This window comes from Microchirus variegatus (assembly GCF_963457635.1).
Source record: "Microchirus variegatus genome assembly, chromosome: 16".
NCBI classification, from domain to species: domain Eukaryota; kingdom Metazoa; phylum Chordata; class Actinopteri; order Pleuronectiformes; family Soleidae; genus Microchirus; species Microchirus variegatus.
This window is the reverse complement of record NC_139817.1, coordinates 10,262,428-10,274,763: the sequence shown is the minus strand read 5'-3', so window position 1 is coordinate 10,274,763 and position 12,336 is coordinate 10,262,428. Positions and strand designations below refer to the sequence as shown.

The following is a 12,336-nucleotide window of genomic DNA, read 5'->3' as shown; positions in this document are numbered from 1 at the left end:
ACCTGCACTGAACTGAATAGCGTGCCTCTCTGTATTCTCTGTATTCTCTGTATTCTCTGTATTCTCTGTATTCTCTGTATCTGCTTTTATGAACAGTATGTTCTCATGAGGACAGTCATATACGTACAAAAAACATACTGTTGTATTCATTACTGACTGCATTTGACAAACTGACATCATATCTTTAGATATTCCCAAGTTGTTGTTATCGCCTTTAAAGTCGTGAATATCTTGTGATGTTTTAAAAATAATAAGATAGCATACTGGATGCATTCAGTGCGAGATGAAGCACAGAGAGGCAAATCAGAGAAAGCCCTCGACAAACGTATGCCCCTAAGGACCAGGCCTGGCATTACCTACGTCACACGCGCACATAGTTTCCCCTCTCAGTCTCTTGCAGAAAATGCCACATATTACATCACCTGTTTCTTGGAACAAAATAAACAGAACAAACGCAGAGTGATACATTAGGGAGGGGAGTAAAAGTGACAGAATGAAAGATTCAGGTGGCCAAAAAGCTTCTTCTCTTCTCTATATCTCTATATCTCTGTCACTGAATAGTCAAGTAGATGTAGTCAGAGTTCATTTTTAACACTTTCATACTCTGTATATCTCTGTATGCAGGGACAATATTTACCCCAGTAATTTAACTTTTATATATAAAAGCGTAAAGCAAAAGTTATTGCATTCCCCTCATTTGCTCATTCATTTGTAGGAGTCATGGATGGATCTTTTTTCTAAAAAAACGTATCATCATATTTATGTTTTTTCTTGGTGTAGCGCTTTCCCATTGATATTATTCAGTCCCAGCAGACCATCCATGAAGCACATAATCCCTTTAAGACACTGCCTAGAGCCAGTAAAACCTTTATTTTTGTTAAGATATTTTAAGCGGAGGGTGCTGAGGATTGCATTTGCACAAATGAAGTGGAGTCAGCCTTGTGCCAAACATCGAGGACTGAATGAATAAGCACTCCTTAAGTTGTAATTAGTATGTTTTTTGAGAAAACAAAATGGCTGACTGTCCTTTACTCCACTCTCGTAGGCATATGAACTTGTCAGTGCGTCCCAAGCAGCTGCCAGCCTTGGTGCGGAGTGGCATTCCGGAGGCTCTTCGTGGGGAGGTGTGGCAGCTCCTGGCAGGGTGCCATAATAATGACCACCAGGTAGAAGAGTACCGCACTCTCATAACAAAGGTAAGACCACAGCAGAAATATTGTTTTTTGAAAGATGAGAGATGATCCTTAAATGAAGCTTCAGTCTTCCACCAAAACTTTTTCGCTTGTATCATCAGATCTGATGATTTCTGAATATTTGTTGATCCTCAGAGACGGATGGCTAATATTGTCCATCTCTGTAACTGGAACAAATCAAAGTCAAACAGGTCCTATTTCTGTGCCAGCAGCAGTCATGATCATTATTTATATCACAAATGTATCACCAAATTATTGTTGTATAATTGTTATATAATTCTCAAATAATTGCCAAATTATTATTTGACTATAATAATTTGGTAATATTTTAATTTCTGTGACACAAACATTAAGTCAAACAGGTCCGGTGTCTCTGTGACCAGCAGCAGTCATGATGAGGGGCGTTTTTTGTTTTGTGTTCTCTGCGACACAAAATCCGATTAATGCTCTAAGGGGATTTCTTACATTTTGGTACAAATGTTCAATTCAACTCAATTAGATTTCACATCAGCATTACTTTGACCTCAAAAAACATATTTCGAGCCATAACTCAAGCCTATTATAAGAACATAAGCTCCATTTCCGCTAAGTGGTACAGTCGCCACACAAATATTTGTGTTTTCAGTGTCAAATGTTGAGAAGGGTATCAAAATACACAATCAGTCATGTCCCAGTTTTTGAGCGCAGTGTTCGGGCCCCTACAGGGTGGAGCGAGAAACAAAACAGTCTATTGATTTATCGCCAGAGAATCATCACTTGCGTGCAACAGTCGGGCATTAACCGCTGTGTTTTCCTGTGTAGCCTGCAGCCTTCTCTCAAACACAGTCTTCTTAAGATGGAACAGACACATGCTAAGAAGAAACAACATTGAATCCTAAATTTTTTACTGCGTTCACGTTCTTATTCTTTGCGGAAGTTGTTATTGTAGACTATTTGCGTAGCTGACGCACGCTACGCAAATTGCTACGTCATTTACATCACGTCATGGTGTACATGTTCAAACCGCGCTGTGGCAAACCTAGTGCTTGGTGGAAACGTGGCTATTTTTTTTTCTTGGTTATTTCTCCAAGTTAACCTAGTTCCCTGGTGTCCTAATGAACACGTCTGTGACATGCTTCGGTCAAAATAGCATAAGGATGAAGCACCACAGCAGTTCAATCACCCTGCCAAAACAGCCCTGTTCAGAACGCTCTGTTTAGTAGTATCTCTTTAGGTCCACCTTAAAAAAAAACAAAAAACGAAACTTAAGGGACAGGAAATAATTACTCAGCCAAGTGATCATTTGCAGGCTCTAGCAGGCACATTGCCGTCATATATAACATGTGTCCACTGGACAGATAAATCCTCTGAGGCTGGACGTTTGTGTAGAACTCTGTGCTGCACTGTGGAGTCAAGAATAGAACTTTTCACGGACTTTGCAGACTTCCGGTTTTCGGATACCGTTGCCCTCGCCGGCACTCTTGTGTGTTTTACGGACAAAGCGGTGCTCCGCGAGACAACAATTTCAGGATTTTAGCGCATAGTGACGTCCCAATGAGCGCGGACAACATCGCGTATTTCATCTACTGTACTTAGACTGAGGAGGACCACAAAAACTTGAGCGAGTCATCGTTTTTCACACTTTGCCGACTGATAGGACCTCCGGAGTCCCAAATATAAGGATTAAAATGATTAAAAAGTTGATTTTACATAATATATCCCCTTTAAGTCTGTCCTGTATATAAGACTGGCATTTAACTAAAACTTGACCTCCTCAAGCCAGCACATCCAGTTGTATCTCTCCTGTGTGCCATAACCTAATGTTTGTTGGCAAATAGCAACAGTTGTGGTTTATTTGTACGTATTTAAAGTGTTCCGCAGGGGCCCCTGTTTCGTAAGTATCCCTCTCATGTGCTCCAAACTTGTGATGCCTGACTCTGACGTCCTGTAGATAACAGCAACTGATTCACCTAAAGCAGTTTTGCAAGAGAATGGTGAATACTTTCTTCAGAAATAATGTAGAATTGTAGTTGTTAATGACTGTGGTACAAAGGAATAGCCATTAAGTTTTAATACTTTACAGTACTTTAACATTAAAGCAGAATATTTCATCTTTGTAAGTTGTATGTGAGCTCATTTTGAGTTTGTTTTTTTGACAATCAAAGTCAAAAGATTCAGAAAACATGATCTGGTTCTGGGTTATATATTTAGTTTTCCAAATAAGTGGTGTTGATGGGCCAGAAATGGTCCGTATTCAGCTGTATACAATGGTCGGTCTGTGGTCAGGGAGGATAACTCAATTATTATTATTCAATTATGACGATTTCAATTGGGATATTTTTAACTTAATGTATGTGCTGCTTTTCCTTTGCTATGACCTCTGCCTCTGCGCCTCTTTTCTCTGAAAGCATGTCTGAGAAGCAGTGGGCTTGCCTTGTTCCGTGTCTTCCTGGGTGGAAATGTGTTTAAGAATGGCAGATGACTTAGCCTTAGTGCAGTTACTCGTCTCCTGTGCACTGAGAACACTTTGTTGGTCTATGTAGATTTATTCTCAGCCACAGCTCTGTCCACTGTTCTTGTGTAAAGACAACATCCTTAGACTGCAAGCTGGGTCCCAGGTGGTGACAAGATGTTGGTTTTACCCTTTTCCTCCCATCTGTTCTCCTCCCCCATTCTCACTTTCTTCACTGTTCCTCACCTCCCACCACTCTTCTCTCCCTTCTCTTGCCTTTACATTTTTTCTTTATGTTACTTACTGCCATTTACCACATACTGATTCAGACACTTAAATGAGGGCCAACTCAAATAGATATTTTACACTGAAATAATAGAAGACTTTTCCATTACAGTGAATGGTATGAATGGAATCTCAACCTTCACTCACACAACCATAACAATTGATCACCTTGTCACTATCGTAACTATAGTTAGTGGACAGAAAGTTGGACAGCAGAGAAACACAAAAAAGCATTCCAGGTTTTGTACGTGAGCCAACAATGAGAAATTGCAGGAAACCTGCACGGCTTTATCAGACTCTGACAGTCTGTTTAGCTTCTGTTTAGAGCTCGACATCTAGCAGAGAATAGTTCAAGGAAAGAAACATTAAAGACATTATTTTATTTTTATTTTATTAACAACAAAACATACAAAATCAGGTCTTTTCATTTTAAATAATCAAACTAGAACTAAGACACAGATGGCCGTGTTGACAGGATTGCTTTGAAAGAAGCATTGAAATGTCGTGAATAATGGCACTTTTCATGACACATATTAATTAGGAAAGAATCTTCACATTCATGTTGGCATTGTCATTTGCACTAATTCAATCTCTGTAATGTACTAATTAATTCTTCCTCGATTCAGCTCCTATTTTTAAAATATGTACTGTACATACCATGCACATAGTTCTCATGTGTTCTCTTGTGTATGTTGTGTGTTCTTTGTAGTCGCTCTGTGTTTGTATGTACCTTTGTATTTCATGTTAATGAATGGACATGGACATCATGTCCTGGCTTGTGGCCTTTTCAGTGATCTGTCCTTATGTGAACTTGATGTTCACCCTCATATCTGAATGCAGGGCACTGATGAAAGTGGAAACGGAGCCGTAGCTCTCACACATGAACCTGTCCCTCAATAAACTCTCTGATATGAGCGTCTGGAAAGAATAGTCTGACTTCAAATGTTGACTAATTAACACTCGGCCAGTAACCAATACACTCATTAGGCTGCTGCAGTATAGCTATGGTGGACGTTTTTGCGCACAGTGATTTATTGTGAGTAGGAGCCACTCGTTGACAGAGTTCCTCAGTCTGGTAAACCAATAATTGGTTTTGACAACACACTGGTTCAGTGCCAGGCGATTTTAATCATGCTTTGTTACCAAGGGAAAGTGTGGCACATTGGCAGGCTGTAACACCAGATCACAGCACGACTTACAACAGATATTCAACAACAGGATTGTATTACCTCTGCCAAGAAGGCTACGCTTTGTATCATTCGTTAGTTTATCTGTGTGACGGTGAGTTGCGTAACTCAAAAAGAACATGATGACATTTTCTGGGGGTGTGGTTTATGGCTCAAGGAAGATTATGGCCCCTGATTTGGGAGTTTTTTTAAAACAAAAAAACAATTGCCAACGTTGCAGGAAAGGGGAGTTTATTATTGACAGTGTGTGGGAAACTGAGCTTCCTTGGCAGAGGTTTGTGGTCTTTGAGTGCTTTCATGGGTTTATTTGTTTGTTTTTCTGGAATCATGTTTGTTTTTACTGGCTGAGGAGCAAATGTTCAGAGGCTCAGTTGGTACAGTGGCTGGGACCCACTCTGTAAAAGACACAGTATGTGGACAGCATGTACATTTAGGGCAAATTAATCAAGAATGTTGTTACTCTATGTTCGGTATTATAATAATAAAGTTCTCACCATATTCTCAATATAGGTCCACAGGACATAAAATGGTCACTTTTGTCGACTATGTCGATGTAAAGGTAATGATGTGAAACACCAATGTGTTTTAATGCTAGGCTTAGATGTGACACATGTGGCTAATTTCAGGCCTGGTTCCCTGAGTTCGACCCACTGCTCCAGCCTCCTGTGGAGAGAAAAACAAGCTCTCATAACTACCTGTCTGTCTGTCTGTCTGTCTGTCTGTCTGTCTGTCTGTCTGTCTGTCTGTCTGTCTGTCTGTCTGTCTGTCTGTCGGCCTGACCCACATTATGACCTGTCTGTCTGTCTTGTAGGCTTTTTGTCTTCATGTGACCCTGACTCTCACTGACTTCTTTCTAGGTCTGTCAAGACTTTCTGCCTCTGTGTCTACCCATGTGTGTTTTTTCTTTTACCTGTCTCCTGTCCTGTCATCTTAGACTCTGTGACAGACTAGTATGTTACTCGCTTCTCTGTCCTGTTGTTTCATACATTCATTTGTGCTTTATCCGGCTTTAAAGCCAATTTCCCATATCAAAAAGTACATCATGAATGCCAGAAGGCCCAGACAGTAAGTTTAAAAAAAAATTGTTATGTTTGTAGTTAAATGTGATCGGGCATTTTTCAGTGGATTTTTGTGTCTTCTATCCAAAGCCTCACCACCCCTCGCCTTGTGGTGCTATCCTTTAGCTCAAGGCTCGTCATGCAGAGATACATATCAGCGATGTACGGATGAAAGTAGAGATCAAAGTCCACTTCTTAGAATTAAAAAAAAATTCCATTCCTGCTAGGCATTTCTCTGATTTTGCCCCAAATCGAACATCAGCTGATGCCGATATGAAAGGCAACACTTTTTGTGTTTACATAAACAAAGATTTATCTGGATTATGAGCCACCAGCTGGTTGGTGGTAGATGGTGGGGCTTAGTAATAATCAAATAATTTAAAACAGCACGTGTGGGAGCTGCATGTGAACTGTACAATACTATCACGGTAGTCACACAAATAATATTTACAGGGATGCCTGCAAAGTCATTACGTAGGAGTATAATTTGATGATAATCGAATCATCAAACTTTTCCTTTTGTTTACAACCTCTTTAGCTCTGCAGGAGTTTAGGGACTTAAACCAGGCACTGTCAGTGTGTGTCACTGACTGCAGGCCCCTCTCTCTGAGGGGTTGCCAGAATGTGTGGAAGCACAAGTTGAACATCTAACAGGACTGTGTGTGTGTTGCTCAGCCTGGCAACCAGGTGATACAATACACTCTCCTTCTTCCACATCTTTTCACAACTGTCTTTTTTCCCTTTCTGTTTCCTTCTTGTGATCCCATATTTATTTCTCTACTCCATGTCTTTGTCCTTTCACTCCTCTCACCTCCCTGCCTTACCTTAAACCCTCTTCCACATCCTTTTTGCCCTCCCCAACTCTTGCTTCATCCAGACCTTTTCATTATACTGTCATCTATTTTTATCTCCTCGTGTGGGGGCATAGAAGGTGTGTGACAGTGTAGGAGTGTGTCTGGATTGGAGAATGCAGAGATGCATTACGGTGTGTGTGTGGCTGTGGTGTATGTAGAGGTCTCGTCATATCATGATTCACGAGACAAAACTCTGCAGTCTTCAAATGGAAAAGCATTAAGATGACACAAGCCATGAAACTAGTTTAACCATATGATCCAAAAATACCTTTTTAAGCAATTGAGTCAGATGTCTGGCTGGTGATATTGTTGTTGGTAGATAAACATATACACTATCGTTCAAAAGTTCGGGGTCACTTAGAAATGTCCTTATTTTTTAAGGAAAATCACCTTTTTATCAATAAATATACCACTAAATGAATCAGAAATACACTCTATACATTTTTAATGTGGTAAACGACTATTCTAGCTGCACATGTCTGGTTTTTAATGGAATATGTGCATAGGTGTATAGAGGCCCATTTCCAGTGTTCTAATGGTACATTTTGTTTGCCAATAGCGTGAGAAGGCTATTGGATGATTAGAAAACCCTTGTGCAATTTTGTTAGCACAGCTGAAAACAGTTTTGCTGGTTCTTTGACAAAAGCAAAGTTTGAAGGGCAAAATTATTATTTTGAATAAAAATCATTCCTTTTATCTCATCAATGTCTTGACTATATTTTCTATTCATTTTGCAACTCTTGATGAATAAAAGGGTGACTTTTAATGGAAAACACAAAAATCGGTGACTTTTGAACAGTAATGTATGTGATGAGGTTATGCTGGCTACAGTATAATCAAAAAATAAATTCCCTTGTGAAGGGGAGGTGCAGCATTTGCTTTTGCATGCAAAATCAAGAGCAAGAGCTTGCGTTGTTTGCTCTTTTCCGGCAACGATGCTGCAGTTTACACATCATCTCCTTCTACTGCCGTGTCCAAAGACTGACTATGAATCGCATTATCCAGGTATGTTAGTCCGACTAAGACTCGCTTGATTTTAGTCTGACTAACGTGTGCGGAATTACACTTGGATTTTTTTTTTATATATATGTCTTCTCTATTGCTCTTTCAGAGACATAAGTTAATCACCCAGACATACACTTATTTTTTTCACTTCTCACAGTAACTTATTGTCAACATTCTTCCAGCTCAACATTTCTGGAGACGGAGAGCAGTCACAAGGCAATTTGAGCAAAAAAAAAAACTAAAAAGAGTGTTGCTAATTTTAACAGTGTGAAACAGTATTTGCGAATCTAGGGTAATTACAAGAAAACAGTGTGACTTGTGCTCTTGCGCACACACACGCACAAACACAGAGGAATCAAGAGGGTGGGGGAAGGAGGCAGCTTCATGCCCTTGCAGTTGATCATTGGTTGGGCCCACAGGGGAGGGGAGGGGCTTCTGTGCTACTGTGCTGTTTCTGTAGAGAGAGGGGCAGAGCCAGCGAGAGAGAGAGATAAAGAGAGAGGGAGCACGAAGGATTAATGTACATGGGCGGGAGGGAGGGGGTTCTCCCAGCATCAGTATGCCTGCCCACCTCGTTTCCACTCCAGACATAGTTGCTGCTGCTCTTGTGTATCGGAATAGTAGCTGAGGTGTGTTTGTGTGTGGATGTTTTAAACATCAGTATCCTGTGCACTGCCTTCATCCTCTCAGTTTCGCAGCAGTGAACGGTCAACTGTGATATCTCGGCGAAGAAGGACCAGACGGAGAGCAAGTGGGCATGGAAGAGTGATGAAAAAGAGGACAACATAAAAAAGAAGAGAAGCTGGACCGCTTTGGAGTTTACCCAACAGAATTATTAAGGATGAATTGCGCTTAATGGCTCCTTCCCTGAATTGATGTACGCAGCGCATTACACCGTAATGTCTTTGCACTGGAGGCTGTGTTTGTGATTCTGGACTACAGACAGATAAAAGGCAGCTTCAGTATGTGCGTTCGGCAGCTGCAGCAGATGTTGAAGACATCTTTGACTTTATAGGGAGCGGAGGCATTTCAAGCATAGATTGGACTGGAATTCCTTTAAACAAAGTCACGTTTCTCTCAGTTGTTTTCCCTTTTTTTTGTGCCTTCAACTGGGAAGACTGCTCCACAAGGAAAATACACAGTTCTTATTGCGTTTTTACCTCTTTTCATCTTTGAATAAAAAAACAAAACTGCCTGCACTAAAGATACAACAAGATAATTTCTCCATCTCTACCTTGGAATAGCAAATTGATGAAATCTCATCATGGAACTGCAATATGGAGTCTTTCGTTTGAACTGAGTGCAAAAAGCTGAAGAAAAACATAGATAAGTTGGATTCTTGGGTTCATTGTACCCTTGAAAGGGGCCCTTGGACACATTCTCCTCCCCAAGATGATGAATTCATCCCTGGATCCACTGAACCTGAGCTCTACTGAACCATCGAATGCATCTGCTCCCTTTTGCCTACTTGAGATAGGCTACTCCCAAATTTTCTCAACCTGCCTCCTTGAAGTCTCTGTTATACTTCTCCTCACTGTTCTGATTATTTTTGGTAACCTGGTGGTTATTTTTGTGTTTCACTGTGCACCCTTGCTTAGCCAGCACACCACCAGTGCTTTCATCCAGACTATGGCCTATGCTGACTTGTTGGTGGGGGTCAGCTGCCTCTTCCCATCCCTGTCCCTCCTCCATCATTTGCAGGGCCTGGATCCAAAACTCACCTGCCAGGTGTTCGGGTACATGGTGTCTGTTTTGAAGTCTGTTTCGATGGTGTCGCTAGCTTGCGTAAGCGTTGATCGCTACATTGCCATCACTCGACCTCTGTCTTATGCGTCCTTAGTAACGCCTTGTCGAGTCCGCTGCTGCATCCTTCTTATATGGTTGTATTCTGCGCTCATATTTCTCCCCTCTTTTCTCGGGTGGGGTAAACCTGGTTATCATGGCGACGTGGTGGAGTGGTGTGCGCTTCAGTGGAGTACGAGTCCGGCATTTACAACCTTTATCGTTGCACTGCTCTACGCCCCAGCTGCACTCACTGTCTGCTTTACCTATGCCAATATCTTCAAGATCTGCCGACAGCACACGCGGGAGATTAGCGAGCGCCACGCTCGTTACCGACCCCAACAGCTGCAGGGCCCCGGATCGACGGTAGGATCGGGGATCAAGGACAACCGTGTGGCAGAGCAAGAGCAGTCGCCCCACTCGTCGCAGAAACTTGAACACCACCAACCGCAATATCAGTCTTCCTCATCAGCGTACCCAGACAAGCGATACGCTATGGTACTGTTTCGCATTACCAGTGTGTTTTATATCCTCTGGTTGCCTTACATTGTTTATTTCCTGCTGGAGAGCGGAGGGATCTATCACCACCCTGCTGCATCGTTCCTCACCACATGGCTGGCCATCAGCAACAGCTTCTGTAACTGTCTCATCTACAGTCTCTCCAATTCTGCATTCAGGAAAGGCCTGAAGCGCCTCTGCTCCTTCTGTTTACAGAGCAGCAGCAGTGGCTTTGTGGTGGACAACACCAAAAAGACTTTTGTCGGCTCTGTGGAAAAGGGATGTACGGGGCCAGGATATGGATACGGCTATAGGGATATTGGAATCGGCACAACATGTCATGTGTGACGCACACGGAGGATACTTTTGTGCCAAATTGACGTGAACGTTCTGAAAAGATTCCTGATGTATACGTGTTATGAAATGTCTTCTTCTGCTTAGCTGAAGTTATGCTGTGAAGATATGGAAAGTGATGCCAGTGTGGCGCTGCCATATCTGTCATATTTGGAGGTTACACAGACATCGCTCTCTGAATATGGCACAAGACCAAGAGACTGAAGGACAAAAATGCCCCAAATAGGCCACAAACGTGTTTTAAAATGGTCACGGCATGCTGTTAACGGACATGGGTGAGAGATGGAACGACAAAACGGTGTCTTTAAATCTGTGGTGAAGCAGACTGTAATGTGCTCTATGAATTTTTATTTATGGGAAGTTTCTTCAGTATTTATTTTTGCCAGACTAAGAAACATTACAAGAAAACTTCCAAAAAGAGCTGTATGTGCCGTCTCCAGTGTTTTTCAGCACAGTTAGGTGTTGAGTGCAAAAAAAAAGAGAGGAAGTATTCACAAACGGAACGGTTGATTCCTGTGTTTTAGTAATGTAGCGCCGACATAAACTGCCAATGTCAAACTGTTTTACTGTGCTCATTTGCTGAAAAAGAAAGAAATAAGAAATGCCTGCTGTTTTTTGTTTTTTTTTATTCAAAGGTGACATGAGATTCTTTGACTGCTTTGGTGTACGACTGTTTATCTTACTACAATCCAATTTATAGTGAACTTTTTAGTGAATTTCTAAACCACATGATTTCTTTTTTTAAAGAAATCTTGCTGGTTTCATTGCACCTTTTCATGTTTAGATTATGTAGCCCTTCATTACTGTGTCCAAGGCAAAGCAAAACCCAAGAAAGGATGTATTTTTACACCTATTATACACAGGTTTTTGGTACATCATTGGCCTTTATTTACTGATAAGGTTTTTTGAATAATGGTAAAAATTGTTGTCTTCGGGAGTGGCGGAGAGGCACGTTGTAACGAGTCGTCTTAAATTTGTTGAACTGTTGACATTTTTCTATTTTTCACATTGTTGCATACAATTAAAATATCAAGGTGTACGCTCTGTTGTGACTACATTATTGTGCCTGCGTTTGGGTACGAGTGCACACGCAAACGAACACGCAAACACAGGAGGATTCCACATTGATGGAACACACAAATAGCCTATTCATTCATCCTGCCAGCAGGCTAACCTCTGTGCAGCACCATGAAGAGCGACTGACCTCTCAGCTATGCGCGTGTCTGGGTGCGTCCATCTGTTTCCAGCATCTTGGTCCCATGTGTAGGTTTGTAGATGTTTTTCCCCACCTTGATATTCAGTAACTAGACTAATCAAAGGTGAAAAAAATGACGTGCACTGGGTCAATAACTCAAAAGTTGTAAAATATTCTACTACTTTGATCCATGGAGGCTCATTTCAGTCTGTGTTATTTTGGGTGCATATGTACTGGCTTTATATACCATATCTAATTAACTAGAAAAAAGTTAAACAGATGCTTGGATTATATATTATATTTTTTCTAAATATCTAATATATGACAGATTTAGATTAAAGCAAATTGGTCTGTGTAGATTTCTTCACTGCGTTGGCTCGGTGATGCCTTGTGTGCATGAATATGACTGTTTCTCTGTATTTTGTGATATATTGTTGCCTTGATATGCAAATGAAAATGAGCTGTTGGGGAAAGTAGTTTCTTCCAACAGCCAT

General features: G+C 41.2%; 2 protein-coding genes across 2 annotated transcripts in view; both read left to right on the top strand.

Annotated features, from left to right (window-relative positions):
• Positions 1–12,336, top strand: part of rabgap1 (RAB GTPase activating protein 1) — a 60,813-nt gene that overhangs the window by 20,236 nt on the left and 28,241 nt on the right. Inside the window, exon 14 of the mRNA XM_083902704.1 lies at positions 1,046–1,196. Coding sequence (XP_083758830.1) covers positions 1,046–1,196 — 151 coding nt within the window. The remainder of the gene's footprint in view (positions 1–1,045; positions 1,197–12,336) is intronic.
• Positions 9,406–10,641, top strand: LOC310938495 (putative G-protein coupled receptor 21; the record flags this gene model as incomplete). Its single annotated transcript, XM_083903008.1, has 1 exon — positions 9,406–10,641. One exon carries the CDS (start codon positions 9,406–9,408, stop codon positions 10,639–10,641), a length of 1,236 nt encoding a protein of 411 aa, XP_083759134.1.